The sequence below is a fragment of the Channa argus genome, chromosome 16 (assembly GCF_033026475.1).
Source record: "Channa argus isolate prfri chromosome 16, Channa argus male v1.0, whole genome shotgun sequence".
Classification (NCBI taxonomy): Eukaryota; Metazoa; Chordata; class Actinopteri; order Anabantiformes; family Channidae; genus Channa; species Channa argus.
Window position 1 is genome coordinate 22,581,094 of NC_090212.1, and position 19,580 is coordinate 22,600,673.

The window sequence follows — 19,580 nt, forward strand, 5'->3', positions numbered from 1 at the left end:
CAACAAGTAAATGACCAGTCTGGTTTTTATTACATATTGTTGTATTTTTATTCAAATTTCAGTTAAAGTTTTACACAGGATGGTGAAACGTTGTCACTAAACTGAGGTGCAAGTACTTTAAGTTCTCCCTAAGCACATTACTTGTGTAATTGCACTTAATTACTTTCCACCACTGTATATACATTAATTTCTGTTTTACATGAGAGGGAATTTTGATAATGTGATAATTCATTAAAAAAATGTGAGCACATTTAAAATCTCAATCTTACTCAATCTAATAAAATACATGATGATTTTTCCTCTCCACTGTTGCCTAGGACTTACTCAAGGGAGAATTGTTGGATTCTCTCTATAGATCCTTACAGTCTTGACTTTATTCCGTAAAGTGCCTTGAGATGACTTTGTTGTGAATTGGCGCTATATAAATAAAGTTGAATTGAAGATGACGGACCGCTTCAATCTAAAGACAAATTAATTCCTGGCTGTATCCCAAATCACTGTAACACATTTAATAACATGTTAATTTATTTTCATGTGTAGAAACCAATTTCCGTTATTTTCCGCCCAACTCTAAAATTCACCCAGAAATGTCGCCCCACGTTCAGTGATCTGCAGTAGAAACAGGACAAAATCGGATTTTATTAATTTAGTTTTTTATTTTGCGCTTAGTGTTGAGCTGAACCTCGGCTCTTCCCGCAGCCCTTTACAAGCAGTTGCGAGGAGAACCGGTCTGGTCCGACTCCGTGAGGCCCCACCTTCCCTCTTCCCCCCTCCCCCTCCCCCCGTCTCCTCTCCTCCTCCTCCTCCGGTCGGCCGGCCACATTCCCCGCTACCTTTCACCCCTAAGAAACCCCGATCTGACGGCGAAGCAGCGAAGACAAACCACGGGACAACATGGTAAGAATTGGCCGAAGACTGTCCCCCGGGTGGGACAGAGGTCCAAAGGAGCCGGTTTGTGTGCGGGCCGGACGTTGCGGGTGTCCGTGGACCGTTATGTGGCTCCGCGGGCAGCGTGATGTTAGCTAGCATGGCTGCCGCTCCCGTTACTCAGCCGCTCGGCTCCGACACCCACGGTTATTCGGTGCTGGCGTTACCCACAAACTCCCCCCGCAAAAGGGACTTAGTCGTGGGACATCAGCAGAACGTTTCCTGCTTTTAGCGGTGTAACAGTCCGTGTTCCGAGCCGAGCTGGGCCGGGCCTGCCCCCAGGCCGTGTGGCCCGGGGCGGCCATCTTATTCCGGCTGTGGTCCTGCTGGGCTGACCAGCCCGCACCCATCCGGGACAGACTGCCGGACCAGACCAGAACGGCTGGGCTCCACGAACCGAGCAAAACCGGTTCAGGGGGGTGGATTTAGTCCGGGTTAGTTAACGGGACCAGGCACAGACGGTTACTGTGCTGTGTGGAGGCCTGCAGGCGGATTGCCGGTTAACCGACACCGGTTAACACTAGTTAACCAGTCGGGCTCACTGATAACTAACTAGTACTTGTTGACTAACGCTAACTAGTTTAATTAAGTAGTTCTAAGCAGTTAACCGGTTTAATTCTTTATTTAATTCTCTAAAGAATTTAATTTAATAATTTTGGAACCGAAAGAATTTGTTAATTAAAGAAAATCAATCAGAAATATTTTTTATAAATAATAACATTTTCAAACAATACCAAAATATGACGTTTTTCTGAAGCTGGATTTCATGCACTTTTTACTGTTTTATAGAGTAAATGATATAACCATAATTTATTAAAATAAAAAATAACCGAATCCAATAATAAATTATTACAGCTGAAACTATTATCGGGAAACTTTTAGTGATGAATCTGCCTTTTTGATTTTGGTTAGAAAATGCCAGTGTCGTTGTTGGAAAATAAACAATAGAAAAATGGTTATTTTTGCATGTCAACTTATTTTTCAAGCAAAGATGAAACAGAAAATAATGTTTTCTGATCTCCACAAACGAAAATCTCTGGCATTTCTGTGTTTTCTCTTATAGTGAACAGAATATTTCACTTCTGATGGTTAAAATTGCTCCTAAAGCATCAAACCACCCCAAACATTTATATATGGCTTATTTTTCTGATATTGTGTGGATTTACTATCAGAATAATTTATGATTACTTGAAAATGAAAAAAATCATTAGTGGCAGCCTTGATTCGTGTAAATTTTAGATTCCTCTAGTTCATTATTTCTCTAGCACAGTAGAACAGTGTTAGTGCCAAATAAAAATGTAAGTTCTGGGCCTACTTGGTTGCAGAAGTCCAGGGCCACGGTTCAGGCTCTAAATACTATAATAATAATTTTTAAAAATCAAAAAAAGTCCATATGTAAAGCTGATTTCAGATATTAAATGTTCCTGTAAAGTCTCCTTGACAGAACAGTGTTCATCAGTCTGACCTTTAATCCACTAGTGTGATTAAAAAGCTTTTAAAGTTTTACTTTTAAAGTTAAACTGTATACAGCTGAAGGCTCCGAAAATAAATTCTGTGTATTTTATTTGTCAGGATGTGACAGACTTTGTCCAAACTTCAACAGTGTAATTTGCGCCCATTTTAAGATCAAGTTGAGTTTGTTTCCATTTATTTTGAGTTCAAACCTAAATGAATTCAGGCAGATTTTACTTTGGGATAAATTCAGCGTAAAATCTGTTTGTGCAGGAGCAAAGTAGTGGACGATACCAGTCCTGTTAAAAGTACTGTTACAGTACTGATCCATTATACATGATTGAAATGTCTTAATTGTGGCTGCAGCGAACAGTAGTTGTTCTCATTATTGTTGCAATTATTATTGCTGCAAATTTATCAATGAATTGTGTTTTTCACCAACAACCAACTTCCAGATGTTGTGGACCTTTCACACTGCAACGGTCTTCATGTCCTCAGAAGTCTGAGATGTGACTGGCGGAGGCCTGAGGAAATGTTCAGTTCATGTCTCTGTAGAAAGTTTTGTTAATTTCTCACTTAGTAGATTGGTTCAGTTTGTCTGAGTCCAAGTGACGTCTTCCTGTGTCTCATTTCGTCCAAACCCCAGAATTTTTCAGTTTGACATCTGCAAAAGCTGGAACCAGAGACATGTGACTGATTATAAAATAAACGCAGAAACATCTCCAGCAGTTGAGTGTTAACACGTCTTCTCAACACCAGATCTTTGTAACGTGTAACTGTCCTTTCCAGGCATCAGGTGTGACCGTGAACGATGAGGTCATCAAGGTGTTTAACGACATGAAGGTGAGAAAGTCTTCGACCCAGGACGAGGTGAAGAAGAGGAAGAAGGCTGTGCTGTTCTGTCTGAGCGATGACAGGAAGAAGATCATCGTGGAAGAGGGGAAGCAGATCCTGGTCGGGGACATCGGAGAGACTGTGGACGACCCCTACGCCTGCTTCGTCAAGCTGCTGCCACTCAACGACTGCAGATACGGTCTGTACGACGCCACCTACGAGACCAAGGAGTCCAAGAAGGAGGACCTTGTCTTTATCTTCTGGTACAGAATCTACCAAAGAGAGTCGCTGTTTGGCCATAACAATAAGTTTTTATATTTATTGCAAAGGATATTTTTGCTCTTATATGCTTAGTTCATATAGTGGTTTTACAGAAAGTAAGAATAAATCAATCAATTAAAGAAGCAGAGTAACAGTTTGACACAAGGTGCAGGATCGTATAAGTGAGGTAGTCACCCAACTCCCGTCATACCACAGCTGCTAATAGATAAAAGTATAAAGTTCGACTAATGGTTGTGCTATTACTAATTCCTGTTGATTTACTCTCCTCATCGAGGAGCACAAGAAACACAGAAGGGAGGAACATCTCCTTCACTGTGATGGTATCGGTGTGTTACTGAGGAGAAGTCGCTGCTGAAAAGTAGCTGAACAGAAATGTTGAACCATGTCGGTGCAGAGAGAATCACAATAATAACTCAAAAAAGAAAATACAGTTTAGGACCAGAACAAACTGAACTTAGTGCTCTCTTTTAAATTTAGTGTTTTCAACATTCAGTGTTGGAGTGAAAACCGTCCTGCATTGACATACGTTTCTTTGCTAATGTCAATAAATGTACAGTAGGTGTAGATAATTATATCAATTAAAGAAAGGTCATGACCAGATTATTTCTACATAAATGGACTGATTTCTCTACATCCAACATGAACAAAAAAAGTCTTTCATCAGAAAACGGAAATTATTACGTTTGTGATAGAAAACAGAAGAAAATGTTCTGACAAACGTTTACTTTTTGGAGAACAAACCACAGAATTACTTGTGTGTTTCAATCATTCACCCTCGACTCTCAAAGGTGTGTTTACCTGTTAAATGTGACAGAAATAAATACAGGGCAACACTCTGCTCATCATGCAGCAGTCACATAATAAGTGAAACTGCTGATTCTCAGGCTGTGACAGCTGTTTGTCCAGGACCAAACATCTGGATTAATTGCTGACACATTAGAATGTGTCTGGATTCACCTGGACCTCGATCAGGTTTCACAATGCAGATAATGTTTTGTCCTTCTATCTTTAAGTTAACGATTATTTCATCACTGATTTGAGGACACACAAACACTAAGTCAGCAATGAGTGTCATTTACACTCTTTGTAGTATCAGATGTCTGCATGGATGTCTCCTCTCAGTATCAGCTGTTTAGTGCAGAGTTGTTTTATTGGTCTCAGAAACAAACACGTTTGACTCAAGTGAGTGAAGTTTTCTTCTTGAGCTGTTGATCATCAAAAAGTTAATAAGCAATTTTCCAAAGTTTTTAAGCAAAAATATCATATGTGGCTTTGTTGCTGTTTCTCAAATATAAAGTGTCTGTGTCCTATGTTGTTTCAATTTAAAAATACAAAAAACAAGCGGGGAGTAAACTCTCCCTGACAGAACTAATTGCAACTTAAAGGAGTAAATTCATTAAATACATAATTTTAAGTTCAAAGTTATTCAGCAACAATATATGTTTACAAGTTCTAACTATAAAAAGAAGAAATATTAAGTTGAATTTGCCTAAAAATATGAAGAAGATTGTGTTCTGTGTTCTCCCCCTGTTCTGACTGTGGTGTTGGTTCCTCAGGGCTCCAGAGAGCGCCCCACTGAAAAGCAAGATGATCTACGCCAGCTCTAAAGACGCCATCAAAAAGAAGTTTACAGGTGAGTTGTCATGTGACATGCTGGCTTCAGACATCACTGGAGTGAGGCATGGTGCAGATTCACAATGATTAGGCTCTGAGTGTTAATGTAAGTCACATGTCCATCCCAGCTGGTTCCTTCCAGAATCACGGTTTTAAACTTTTGCTTACTGCGGTCTCCTCCTCGTCAGCATCAGGGTGCGAGGCCATTTTTACTGCAGTTAAACTTTCTTTATTCACCCTCACTCACTCCCTCTGCAGATGGGGGAGGGCAGAACTTTTCATTTCTTAACTTTGGGTCATTTAAGTCATTGGTTGTTAGTAGGATGTCCCAGTGTGGGGCATCGGCCCGATCCTACGTTTGTGTAATTATACTCGTAAAACTTCTGTGATACTGCTCCCAGTACCGCATTAACCTCTGCAGGTAGGTGGCGGCGGACAAATGTCTGTGGTTTATAGCTTTTAATTGATAGTTTATAGATAATTGATGAGGACAAAAGTAAAACTGAATATAATCTCTGCTGTGCTAAAGTCTGCAGATCGAGTTACAAACAGTCAGGCTCCTGTTTCTCAAGAATACGTTAAAAACCTCCACATCCGCCACAATGAGGGTTATATACAGTAATTAGAACTGAACCTGAAGTTCTCTTTGTTTTCAAAGTTATTTTCCCTTAATATTCCTGTGCAGACTCTACAGTCCATGTTGTCCACACTTCTCCATCCAGGATCTTCCCCTAAATCTGTGCTTTGTTCTATTTATTTATTTATTTATTCCATTTCTTTTGTTGCTACATGTATTAAACAATGGTTGCTGTCATATTTGTTTTGGCAGAAGAATGCGTGAGAATTTCAGTGTTTGCGTAATTACTGCTCTTTTTATATTTTATACAACATGAAATTTGTCTAACTGCAGTGGATTCTTGAGGATTTTACTTTCCAGGGACTTATACTAGAAGTTAAACAGTTAAGTACTCGTATCAGTGCACTATATCAGACAGTAATCAAATGTAAGTACTTGTGCTTGGACTCTTGTGTCTTTGGTCGTCTTAGTAGTTGCTAGTCAACATTGAGTGTTGTGGTTGGTTAGTTTGATTTATCGGTTAATCGACTTAAAGGGTGAAAGATTGTTTTTTATTTACCTCTAATGTAACTTACTGCTCATCAGCCTTGGATGTTAATAGTTATCGAGCTCTGGTGTGTCAGTGTGTGGACCTGTGTATTGGCCCTGACCCCTCGCTGACACCAGCTGTGTCTTCTCAGGTATTAAACATGAGTGGCAGGTGAATGGGCTGGATGACATCCAGGACCGCAGGACGCTGGCCGAGAAGCTGGGCGGGAATGTGGTGGTGTCTCTGGAGGGCAAACCGCTGTGATGTCGTCCTGGCCGAGCGGACCCAAGCCAACCGCCGTGCCATCCAGACCGAAGCACCTGACCCCACCTGAACACCGCAGCTTCACCCAGCAGCTTGCTCTGTCTGTATCCATGTCCTGAAGGAGTTAGCGTCTTTAGGCATCTTTGTTTTCTTTTTGTTTTTGTTCTTTTTGCTTTTTCCAACATGGAGATCTCATTAACATAATGATATGCAAACACCTCCCAGTTTGTTGCCACATGACTTCTGTTTGCCTGGCAGAAAAAAAACACACTACCAAACCCCAGGAAAGTTGTCTCTCTCACAGCCAGAGTTTTGCCAAAAAGTCGATGTGAAGGAAGCAGCCGTTTGTGTTGGAGGCGACTCCTGCAGCACATGGGTTTTTTTACATATGACTTTATTTATTATTGTGTTGTTTCTTCTCCAGTATGTTCAAACCAGGCACACATTGTTAGACTATGCATTCAGAAGAGAAGAGTATTTGCCAGCACAGTGTTAAAACACTACAGGTTGAGACAGAAAAGATCCTGATGTTAAATGTCACCACACTAATGTTTGTTGACCTCAGTTTTCATTCCTGTCGGACTCACCGTCATTCTAGCTGTTTGGTCGTCGCCTTACTTTCAGTTTGAATGTAACCGTCACACCAGAATTAGTTAGGGTGCACTTTTATTTTGTAAAGAAACACTACATGAAGCAGATTTGACCCCAGCAGTGAGAGACGACCCCACACCAACAAGAACAACAACAACATGACGACATCTGGAGCCTTAAAGTGGAACGTTGTTTCTGAGATCACAGGAAGCCACTTTGCAATAAAAGCCTGTGGCAGATCTGATGCCTGTCTGCCTCGTCTCTGCTTCCCCCAGTCACAGAGCGCTTTCACCCTCAGGTCGTTCACCTGACGGCTGCATGAACAGGTGTCAGGCAGGTTCCACTTCCTCTCTGTGGTTCATCTGTGACCTTAAGTGACCTGTGAACAGTTATCAGATTCTGACCTCTCGGTGAAAATGTTCTGTGAACCACTCAAGTCAGCATCACTTCAGTAAAATCAGTTTGGCCCCAGTAGAAACCTTGTAAAACACATCTGAACTGAACTAATGAAACTAGAAGATCAGAAAAACCTCAGTAGAAGCATTGTATATGAAGCAGTTCCTCAGTAGACCATCGGTTTAACCAGTGAGACTCCAGTAGGCAGGTAGGACAAAATACCATCAGTAGAACCCTACTAAGACCTGTATGAGATCAGTGGAACCAGTGGAAACAAATGTTTAAAACCAGGGTTACTTCAGTAAACATTCACTGGAAGCACCACAGACTCAGTAGAAATCATTTAAACGGTCTAAGCTCCTGTAATACTCATTAGAACCTGTGCACCTTCAGCAAAACCCCATTTAAACATGCTCATTAAAACAACTTGAAGCACATTGGCACCATTACAAACTTTTAGAATCAGTATTCAAACATAGTTCAGACCAGTATTAGCTATTTAAAACCATTACTGGAACCTCAGTAGAACCATATCAGAACCCACTGTCTGTGACATTTGTAGAACTCAACTTAATTTTTTTTAAGTACAATTAAAATAAGTCTAGTCCAGTAGAACTTCAGTAATGCCAGTACTGAGTTCCATAGATCCTCACTGGAACCACCCTATCAAAACCCTTACAAGAGGACTAAAACCCTAATAGAACTAGTGTAAACTTACCAGAGCCATGTTGAACCTACTACGAACCCATCAGAGTCCTGTTAAAACTGGTACACAGAACCTGGAAGGCCTCATTAGAACAAATATGGTCTCATTTGAACAAGGACCACCTGATTTTCACAAAATTTAGAACGTACATCTATAAACACAGACAGGGTTATGTAGGAGTACAGATGTTTCTCTAGGTTCTGCTGACACAAATGGAGTTCTCTACAACTATAAAGTTTAATTTGGTGAAATGTTGGGATTTTGATATTTACTATTCCAGCTCAGTGATGTTCTGAGATTCCAAGACAAAGTCTCCAGAGAGAAGCCACGGAACTCTAGGTTCCACAGGAGACCCCACATCATTCATGTTTGATCTAATAAGAGGATGCAGACGTAAATAATTTGTGTTCTGTTTCCAACATGAAGTCAGTGAGTGAAGGATGACGGCCTGAGAGTTAAATGCCCTGAAGCAGGAGGAAAATCACAGAAAAAGTTACAGCAGATCAGCCAATGTAAAAATACACAGGGTTAATAAATTTGTAACAACTCAGTTTACCTGAGAACCTGTTGCCCAACATAATAATGAAAACTGCTCTGAGTTTTGTTTCTAAATATGGACTTGTTATAATTTAATTAGTCTTCACTTTCTGTTTCCTTCTGGGCTTCAGCGTAGGACATAGACCAGTAATGTGCTCAGTGTAGTTGTTACTTTATTAGATCAGACCAAACCTGGACTAACTGTGACACCTCAGTCCACATCAGTCCTGACTTCCTGTCTGAGTCCAGCAGCTTTGGGATCAGAATGAATGAAAGCTGTAAATTCCTGACCATAAAAGGCCTGAAACTGTGAAAGCATCCAGTGTGAGTCAGCCCCAGCAAAAACCAGGACCAGGTTTGTGTTTCCTGCTCATGTTTTTTGCTGTTGGAGCTGCTACTTCAGTCGTTAATACAGAAGAAGGTGTATAAAATATAAAAGAGCAGAAACAGATGGTGAAAGCTGCCAACACACAAGCTCCGGAGAATCTGATCCTCCTGCTGCTATTTCTGGACCACACATGCTTCAGCGTCCCGTCATCAGCATCCACAAAAGGACAGGCTGGATGGAGATGAGCAACAAAAACCACAACAGGCACAGTACACAAAATCACCTACACAACAGCAACAGACCAGCTGCAGAGAGACAATACAACGGGTTGGTGCAGGAGATCTATGGGAGCCCATATATGTCAACACGTGTGGAGAAAAAAATAAAATAAAAAATGAACAAAATTAAATGTACATATAAACAAGGAATAACAAGTGGAAAAAATGAATGCGGAAATGTTTGATTAAATATAGATGTAGGAATAAAAATGAAAATGTATCAGTCTTTTTTTAATTAGTTACACTTATTTATTTGTTGTGTCACTTTTGGTCAGTGATATTTTTTCTCCTTAAAATTACAGTGTGCTGCATTTTTACATTTCGTTAACAGAAATATACTTTGACACGCCAGTATTTTTGAGCTGACAATTTCAGCTTGATTTATTACTTTATTAGCTTCTTATTTATCCTAATTTTAAAAATGAGACCAGCTGAAGGGCTCTGCATGTTCAGAGTGTGATGTAGCTTATTGAGTGAAATTAAACTGTTTCAGAGCAGGGAGGATGCTGTAGCATTAAGATGTTCCCAGATTTCACTGAAAATATCCCAGTGTCGTTGTTTATTCAAAGTGTCCCCATTAAATCAAGATGACTTCTCTGTGATGGGTTCAGATGTCACTGAATCTCTGTGACAAAAAAAAAACAAAAAACAGGTAAAATAAGTTTCTGAATGAAGGCCTCTCTTTTTTATGGGGATTTGTGGAGGTTTATCTGCATGAACATCAGAGACACTGATATCCTCAGAAAGGGGAAAACACCCCCTCCCTTCATTACTCTTTAAAGCATGCGAGTGTCTATAGGTGCCTTTACATGTCCATACAGGAGCTTAGATAATTCTTTACAGCTCAGTTATGAAAAAAAGGCCAAATGGACAAAAAACTATCCAAACTGGCAACATGTCCTGGTCTTTGAGCTAAACTTAGTCCATCCTGTGGAGGATGAAGGATTTTGAGACCTGTCTTACCCCACAGAATGAGGTTTGTTCAGGGTGTTTTAGTCTTTCCATGGTGGAGTTTTTCCACAGAGAGAAGCAGGAAACTCTGTTTGAACCTCAGTGTCCGCATCTCTGAACGCTTCCTCTTCTACACACACTCACTGTTTTACACTTTGTAACACGTACACTTTACCTGTTTCACACTATACACACTTGTGTACATGTACATGTAGGTACTTTAATTCATCTGGGTTCAGACACAGAGTCCTGTCTCCTCCTGCTGGTTACTGTGGGACACTGCGAGCAGATACTCACACAAACACAGTATCTTCAGAGTTTATCATCTTATTCCGTTTACAGCTCGTTTCCCTGCCGAAAAAGGTAAATTACTAAGAAAACACTCTTCTCGATTTTCACACAAAACACCACACTTTCAGAAACACAAAATGATAAATGAATTATTATTTTTAAAATGAAGACATTGAGACAGTAAGACAGTACTTTGAGACACTGAGACATTACTTTTTCTGAGTTTTCCCGTCCGATTTATTTGATTGGTAGATTTGTAGATGAAATATTTTATATCTTTATTATAGAAACATTAGTTTAGATATTTCTACGTATTTAGAACGAAAGTCGCAGCTTTGTTTTCTTTACGTTGATATTATTTTTGATATTCTACTTTGGGTTTTTTTTTTTTGTAATCTCCTCGCCCGTCGTGACGTCACGCCACTTCCTGTCTCCACCCGTTGGCAGCCATGATGGTGGGTTTCTGGTTTTTCTCTCTCCTTTCCTTTCTTTGCGTCTGTTTTTCGTCGTCTTTTTACTCTGTGTCCTCGTCTGTATCGGGCCCCGGTGAACCACTCCGGTTCACCGGTGTTCATTGTTGTCGTTGTGTGAATGTGAGCGTCGGGAAACTAACGAGTCTTTGCTCTCTGTGTCTCCGCAGCAGGAAGGGCTGGACGATGGACCCGACTTCCTCTCCGAGGAGGACCGGGGAGTGAGTGCTCGCTGTTTACCTGTCTCTGCTCAGCTACCTCTGTTACCTGTCTGGGTGTCACGGTTCACCCAGTGTTGTGTTCGGCTCAGCTTTAAAGGCCAGTTAGCCTCAACTCGGGGTCTTAGCCTGGTTAGCCGCCTGCGCTTAACGTAATCTCCGTGGTAACGGGCTGTGTCTGACAGTTGGTTTTCTGACTCTGCCGCCGTAGTTACATTGGTTTTAATAACTGCTGTTAAACCGGTTCCCCGCTGTGGATAAACTATTTTCCACGCTGCGAATACAAACACTGACCCGGTCTGTGCAGCCACAGGCCATTAGCTTCACCTGGCTTACAGGTGTTAGCTTCAGATCATGAACGGATTGTTAAACATCAGACCGTCACATGACTGTCAGTAGGTGACAGAAGTATCGAGGCCATGTATTTAAGTCGAAGTAGTCATTTAGAAGTATTTTTACATAAATTATAAACCGGAAGTATAATCTGGAAAATGTTTTAAAAGTGACCATTACAAATAAAATGAACAAAAAATGTGATAAGATACTACATCATTACGTTTGTCAATAGTTTATGAACTGTAATTAATAATAAGAATTATAATTTTAATGTTGTATTTGTAAATGGCCGCTTATCCAGTGCTTTTATCCAGAGTGCTTTGCAATGTTGATTACAAGGACACTTCTACATGTGACCAGAGGAGCTGGGGAGTGAACCAACAACTGATGGATTGGTGGACGACCGCTCTGCTCGCCTGCTCCAAAGTCGCCCCTATTAGTTAAAAAAACAATAAAAAAATCAGGAAAAGTCTACATTGAGCTCTTAACCGAATCTCTAATATTCAAACAAAAAAGTTAATTTTCCGATTAGAGAAACTGGAAACGAGAACTGTTTGTGAATTATAAATATAAATTTGTTAAGTAACTAAAGCAGTCAGATAAATGTAATGAAGAAAGACTGTAAGTACAATTACTATACTTAATATTTATTTACATTCAAATATTTAGTCAATGATGTCTCGGTAATCTCAGATGCTGCAGTTTTCAGAAGAAGAGATTAAAGTCAGAGAAACCTTTTAAATCCCTGTAGTAGTGTGATGCTGCTTTGCTAATCAGCTATCAAACCATGACTGTCTGCTGTCTGATCATTGAATGTTGTGCATTATGGGATGTATCATCTGTGTCATTCTCTGCAGCCGCGGGCGGTGAATGTGGATCTGCAGACGGATGCCACGCTGCAGGTTGACATCTCTGACGCCCTGAGTGAGAGAGACAAGGTCAAATTTACAGTCCACACCAAGGTGAGGCCATTGCAAAGGTGGTATTGGTACAGAATACTTAAGTAAATGTTCAAGTATGTGTCTGTAAAGGTAATCCACTGCTTCAAATGCTTTCAAGCTGTAATGTGAAGTTCAAAGTATCACCTGCTTTATTTACACACTGTTATTTACAAGTGAATTTACAAGTTTGGTCCAAATTTGTTCCACATGTGCCTCCATGTTTTTTACAGAAATTTACAATGTTAAGTTTAATTAATGTACAGATTCAAGGAGAGAACCACTTCAAAAGTCTGAATTTCTTACTAGTTAATTTGAAGAAAACATAAAATAGCAAGTGTTGATCGCAGTTAATTAGCTTCTGAAGTTTGATTGTTCATAAAATCCTGTCAACGCTATAAACTACTGTTTCCGCAGAGCACGCTGCCAAACTTTAAGCAGAACGAATTCTCTGTGGTTCGACAGCATGAAGAGTTCATCTGGCTTCACGATTCATTTGTGGAAAATGAAGACTATGCAGGATACATTGTAAGAAACATAAACCACACTCAGTTTTACAGCTGCTACCTATGGTTCTTGTTTTAAACAGCATTTTAATTAATTTTCAACAACAGAACACATTACGTATAAACAGCAGCAGAAGAAATACAAGGTTTAAAACATCTAATAATATCATTTTTTAACTTACTTTGGTTTCCAAAGTGCTTAATTTGTTTCTGAAGTGGTAAGTCACACCTTTTGATCTTCATTTTATTATTTAATTATTGCTGAGATTTGTTTTTTGCACATTTAGTGGAGTTCAGCTTTGTACATAAAGCTTGTTATTATAACAATAAAAGAACAGCATGCATACTGATGTTTTAAACTCTCAGCCTTCCTGTTGTTGTGTAGATCCCCCCTGCGCCCCCCAGACCAGACTTTGATGCGTCCAGAGAGAAACTGCAGAAGCTGGGGGAGGGAGAAGGATCCATGACAAAGGAGGAGTTTACCAAGATGAAGCAGGAGCTGGAGGCGTGAGTCAAAGTCACACAGCTGTTCATCAGATCTTTGTTATCAGCTGCACTGACTGACTCACCGCTGTGTCTTCACTCAGAGAGTACCTGGCCATCTTTAAGAAGACTGTCGCCATGCACGAGGTCTTCCTGTGTCGCGTGGCAGCTCATCCAGTCCTCAGAAAAGACCTCAACTTCCATGTCTTCCTGGAGTACAACCAGGACGTGAGTAACCCTTAACACCTCATATAAACTCTAATTAGCGAGACCCTTTGTGTTTTCAGGATTTATCAGAGCAACTTGAAGATCGAGTCTCGCATTTATTAAGTCTGTCAAGACAGGAAATCAGATCAAACTGTCCAAAATGTGTGACAAGTATCATTAAGAGATGATTATATTCCCCTTTGTGCCAGGTTTAGCTGACATTAATAAGTTATTTTAATATCTCAGCTAAGTGTCTTGATGTGATGAATTCATCTGCTAAAGCCTGTAGTTTTTCATTGATTTTCACCATGACACCTGTTCTCACTGTTGGTGAGCTGGAACCTTTACTCCTGCAGATCACACATCTTTGTCTGTTGTTGTGACCTTTGGCCTTTCTGTTCTAATAGCTGAGCGTTCGAGGAAAGAACAAGAAGGAGAAACTGGAAGACTTCTTTAAGAATGTGGTAAAGTCGGCCGACGGCGTCCTGGTGGCGGGGGTCAAGGTGAGCATAAGTTGAGAGCTGAGTTCATGTATTGTTGGTCCTTCGTCAGACTGAACTGATGTTAACTGTTTTTCTGTCTGTGTTGCAGGATGTGGACGATTTTTTTGAGCATGAGAAGACGTTTTTGTTAGAATATCACAACAGAGTTAAAGATGCTTCTGCCAAATCTGACAGAATGATCCGCTCACACAAAAGTAAGAGTCAGGTTGGGTTTAGCACAAAGTGTCAGAAGATGTGGCTTTTTACCAGACAGGAAATTTTTCATTCATACTTTTATCTGTTGCATTGTATGTAAAGAGATGCCACAGTGATGTAGACTTAGTGACTAGGTACACCTGTACAGTCTAATGTCATGTTCAATTTTTGTAGTTAACCCATAAAAACTGCCTGGGGTTTAATACATAAATTTAACATAATTTGCAACATTCACTAAAACATCAGTTTCACTTGAAGGTTTAAACATTTAATTTTAACTAAACATAACCACCTTTTCCCTTATGTATTGATTTAAAAAAATGAAAATAACAAATTAATAAGTTTGTGGCACTGAAATAATGTCAGTGCCAGTGTAATCCTCCTTTATTATTATTATTATTTAATTTTCATTTATTACTCCCTCTACTACTACATAAATGTGAATCATGGCTTTGGGAAAATGTGTTATGTAAATATGTGCCCATAGTTAATGGTTTCTTAGGTTTGCAAGTATTTTCAGTAAAGAGTAGTAAACATTTCTGAACGGCACCAAACTTTGTGAACACCTGAAGGCTGAGCCTTGTTTCACTAGAATCCATTAGATTGTCTTGCTGTACCTAATAAAGTGAGCATTGAGTTCTGTAGGTGTAAAGACCCACAACTGGGGGAACCTTACATGTTATGTTATTGTGTAAATCAAATATTAAGATGATTTACTCAGCAGAAAGTTGGAATTAGAACCTATACATCTGTGATGATACTAACTTTCACTGTGTGCATTTGTTTAGACGCTGCAGACGACATCAACAGAATTGCCTCTACTCTCTACACGTTAGGAACACAGGACTCCACAGACCTCTGCAAGTACGAACAAAGTTTTCTAATTTTGCAGCTGATTTTGACCTGGCTGTATCTCAATTGGTAGAGCAGTCATCCACAAACAACACGGTCAGTGGTTTGGCTCTAGTTATTATCTGCTGCAGTTGCTGGGCTCCTACAGACCTCTGCTCCATCGGTCATCATGATGTCATCAGTTCTCGTATTGATTCGTTTCCTGTTTTCATCTGTTTCAGGTTCTTCCTCAAAGTGTCAGAGCTGTTTGAGAAAACAAGGGTATGTTAGTTTGAGATCACACAGTGTGCTTTATGGCTAAATGTACATCAACCAGAGGTGGAAGCAGCACTTAAAGTCCTTTACTTATGTAAAAGTACTTTTACCACCGTGTAAATAAATACATCATCAGGATAATCTTGAAGTCACAATAAGTCATTTAAAATGAATCAAGTGAGTATTTTATAACTTGATTATATATAATGGTGCTTTAATGTTTTCTTTAACTTTAATGGTGCAGCTGATAACGATGGAGCTGATTTTAACAACCGTATACGCTTCTTTTCCGACCATGTGTTCTGGATCTAATAACCTCTAAAGAACTATTTCACATACTGCTGGGTAGCTGCTGAATTTCACAGTAAAAGTCTGAATATATAAATGTAGCTGAGAAAATGCAATCGTTGCCTTGGAATATAGCAAAGTCAAAGTGTGAAGTACCAAACAATTGAAGTATGTTATATAAAATTCCTCAAAATTGTACTTAATTACAGTACATGTAAAAGTGTAAGACATGTTAAGCATTCTTGGGTTGAGTGAGTGTAACATTCGTGGGTGACTGTGGCACAGAAAGGTAGAGCGGTTGTCCATCAATCCCACCCAACGCTAACTTTGTTGCTCCCAATGAGTGTTGGCCAGCTGCATAGCAGCTACCCCATCAGTGTGTGTGATTGTGAGTCCGAATGGGTGAATAAGAAGCAGTGTAAAGTGCTCTGAGTGCAAATAGGTAAAAAAGCGCTATGTAAGTGCAGAACATTTACCATATCACTGTCTACAAAATCACGTTAGTGATTGTCTCTTCACTGTTGTTTTTGCAGAAAATTGAAGCTAGAGTTGCAGCAGATGAAGACCTGAAACTCGCCGACCTCCTAAAATATTATCTGAGAGAGTCCCAGGCTGCCAAGGTCAGACTGAAGCATCAGTCTGTTTTTGTATATAGTTCTTAAAGCCTCAACAAACACTTTAAAAATACCCACATGTTAGCTTGTTTGTCAATATCGTCTTACATCTCTGCTATCTGTGGCTCACAGCTTCAAAATAATTAATCAGTAGATCAGAACACTGTTTAAATATTATTAGTGTTCTGCTTATGTGGCCCACTGCAGGACCTGCTGTACCGGAGGAGCCGGGCTCTGGTGGACTACGAGAATGCTAACAAGGCTCTGGATAAAGCTCGAGCCAAAAACAGAGATGTCCTGCAGGCAGAGACCAGCCAGCAGCTCTGCTGCCACAAGTTCGAGAAGATCTCAGAGTCTGCTAAGCAAGGTCACACCCTGATCCTTCATTGAGTGTCAGGCCTTGTTATTTTACTTCCTGTTCTTTGTTGCTTTTCCTGGTCTGTGTGATTTTTTTTTTTCACAATTCTTCTTACTTTGTGTTCCTTGTTATGATCAGAATATAAATTGTACCAGATTACAAATGTGATAATCATGCAGGAACCGAATAATTTCTGATCATGTTTTACAGTACATTCAATGGTGTCTGTTCGAGTTTCTAACAGTAGATTGGTTTCTGAAAACAGAGCTCATAGACTTTAAGACGAGACGAGTGGCAGCTTTTAGGAAGAACCTGGTGGAACTGGCAGAGCTGGAGTTGAAACATGCCAAGGTACTAGAATATTTTAAAGAGAGCACCACTAAAACAACAGTTTGGGGTGTTTGGGGTTAAAATAAATTATGAATGTACATTTAAAACGGACATAAAAAGGATTTTGATAGTTATATGTGAAGTAGTGGTTCATTAGTTCTACAAATAATATTTAAAACATTTCTTCAATATTATGGTATTTAATCAGACAAGTTTTTTTTATGGGGTTTTCTTGCAGAAATGGGAGTTTTGTGTGACAGAGAAAATGCAAATAGTTGATGACACGGATAAATATATGGATTGTAATATGTTGAAAGCTTTATATTATAATGTAAAGTTTTAGGGATTTTAATGTTGAAAATGTATCAAAAATATACCAGGCTTACCCAAAATGTATTCAACTGTGCCAGTTTATAGCGTTACTTAATTTACTTTTCTGTGATAATACAATTTAAGGATGGCTACAATATACACATGTCTTTAAAACCTCTAAATATAAAGCAATTTGTTAATTCAACATGATTCATGTCACGTATATGATCTGTACATGTGTCTCACCTGCAGGGAAACCTCCAGCTGTTGCAGAGCTGTCTGGGAGTTCTCAAAGGTAACACTTAACTGTATGACTCCACCCATACCCAGCTGGACACGCCCCTTGCAGCAGCCACTCACATTTCCATCTGGACACATCCACTGTGGGCGCAGCATGGAAGAATAGACAAACAACACAGAATCGGCAAATAGCGAGAGAGAAATGAGTGTTACCACTCACAGGAAGTCTTCATCACTTATCAAACACCGCTATCTTCATCTTCCTCGGTCTCATCTTCTCCCTCTTTCTCTCTAGCAGCACCTGTACTAGTTGTCTTTATTTTGTACTATACTTGCAGCACCTTTATTGGTGTTTCTGGCCTTTTGTCTGGCCTGAAACACCTTTGTTGGTACTGCTGGTCCAGTGACTGACCTGTAGCCCCTGTACTAATAATACTGGTCCATTATCGATCCTATAACTCTTGTACTGGTACTGCTTGTACATGATCTGATCTGTTGCACATACTGCTGGTTTAACAAGAGATCTGCTTCCCCTTTAAGGGTTATACAGCATCACTCAGAGCAGACTGGACTGGTCCCAGTCTGTGTTGCCTGGTCTCCATGCATTCAGAACCTTCAATTTACCAAGTCTTTTTTGTCTTTCCTAGAGTCATGAAGTTTTTTTTTGTTTTAACTTATGAGTTACAACCTTCGTAAGTGAATTTATTGAAAAAGAAAATCTTCTGACATATCTCATGATCTCAGAATCATGTAAAAACTAACTAAAGGAGCGATTTTATAATCTCAAGTCTAATGACCATATCTTTAATTATGAGTTTTCTCTTATTTATGAGATCATTTTATCATAATTGTAAAATATCAAAGTGCACTAAATCATCTTATATCTTGACTTTTCATTGTCATTTTGTTTTTCCTTTTGGATGTTGTCCTGCGTTGTTAGAAAATATAGTCTAGAAAATGAGATTAAATTGAGATTGCTATAATTAAAAACAGACATTCAGTGCTTTCAGTAAATGTCCCTGGATGTCATTTTTTTTAGAAGGACTGTAAGCAAGAAAAGTTCTTCAATTTAAGTTTTTTTTTTTTTTTTTTTTTTTAAATAATTGATTTTGTGATTGGTTCCTTCTGAGAAAATGAGATATTCAGGACTCAGACTAGACAAAAACTACTTGATAAGATGGAGATTTTCTTTTTGTGATGTGTCGTTTTTCCAGTTTTTGTTGCTGCTTTAGTTGTCGTATCACAAATTCCATTCTCGGTCCCCCTATTTTAGTGGCGTGTGTGTGTGTGTGTTGAGGGGTCGTTTTTTGTGTTGGTGAACTTCCTTTGCTGCTGCTGTGTGATGGTAGTTTGAGTCCAGCTCTTGGTTCCTGCTCTTATTAAAGTGTAACGTCACTAATTAAAAAAACAGCCTTGTACATGTTTGTATTAGTTAACTAATGAACGCTAATTATCGTCATTACCATCTTCATCATCACTAACTGTAGCTTCTTTTATTTTTTTTATGTTTTGTCATTCCAGTTGACGGAGCTTCGGTCTGTTTGCCTTAACGTCTGTTTGATTTATTGTAAAGAAAAAGTGAAAAGAATCACAGAATGAAAAGTGTTTTTGTTCCCATTATAATTTTTTTATAGTGCACTGTATACGAATGTTTTTTTCACTCTTATGTGACCAAAGCTTCCATTACTGATTCAAGATGGAGACATGATGAAAAAAAAATAAAATGACAAGAAGAATATAAAATAAGATTATGAAATTCACAACATTTTAGTTGTTTGAACTTCAGCAGGTCTGTAATTCACCCCAGTCACACTGAGACTGAATGAAACCTTACGGACTATTTTCTTAACAGTTGTCTGTGTCAACGGTTTCCTGGACAGGAGAGTGAGAGTTTTCTCCCCATAATGAGATCATTTTC

The 19,580-nt window shown here is 39.4% G+C and overlaps 2 protein-coding genes across 3 annotated transcripts; both read left to right on the forward strand.

Moving 5' to 3' along the window:
* The first annotated feature begins 751 nt into the window (after positions 1 to 751).
* cfl2 (cofilin 2 (muscle)) lies at positions 752 to 7,314 on the forward strand. Its single transcript, XM_067479704.1, has 4 exons — positions 752 to 897; positions 3,169 to 3,476; positions 5,052 to 5,128; positions 6,367 to 7,314. Exons 1-4 carry the CDS (start codon positions 895 to 897, stop codon positions 6,477 to 6,479), a joined length of 501 nt encoding a protein of 166 aa, XP_067335805.1. The 5' UTR covers positions 752 to 894; the 3' UTR covers positions 6,480 to 7,314.
* Positions 7,315 to 10,955: 3,641 nt separating this feature from the next.
* On the forward strand, positions 10,956 to 19,106 carry snx6 (sorting nexin 6). Of its 2 annotated transcripts, none has more exons than XM_067479701.1 (14): positions 10,956 to 11,012; positions 11,198 to 11,248; positions 12,439 to 12,543; positions 12,937 to 13,047; positions 13,411 to 13,532; positions 13,613 to 13,736; positions 14,123 to 14,218; positions 14,307 to 14,412; positions 15,202 to 15,277; positions 15,487 to 15,526; positions 16,342 to 16,428; positions 16,630 to 16,789; positions 17,046 to 17,131; positions 17,675 to 19,106. In XM_067479701.1, the coding sequence occupies exons 1-14, from the start codon at positions 11,007 to 11,009 to the stop codon at positions 17,726 to 17,728; spliced, it is 1,224 nt and encodes a 407-aa protein (XP_067335802.1). In that variant the 5' UTR covers positions 10,956 to 11,006; the 3' UTR covers positions 17,729 to 19,106. The 2 variants fall into 2 exon arrangements, with proteins under 2 accessions (XP_067335802.1, XP_067335803.1); XM_067479702.1 differs by having other exon boundaries at positions 10,988 to 11,012; positions 11,201 to 11,248.
* The last annotated feature ends 474 nt before the right edge of the window (positions 19,107 to 19,580 follow it).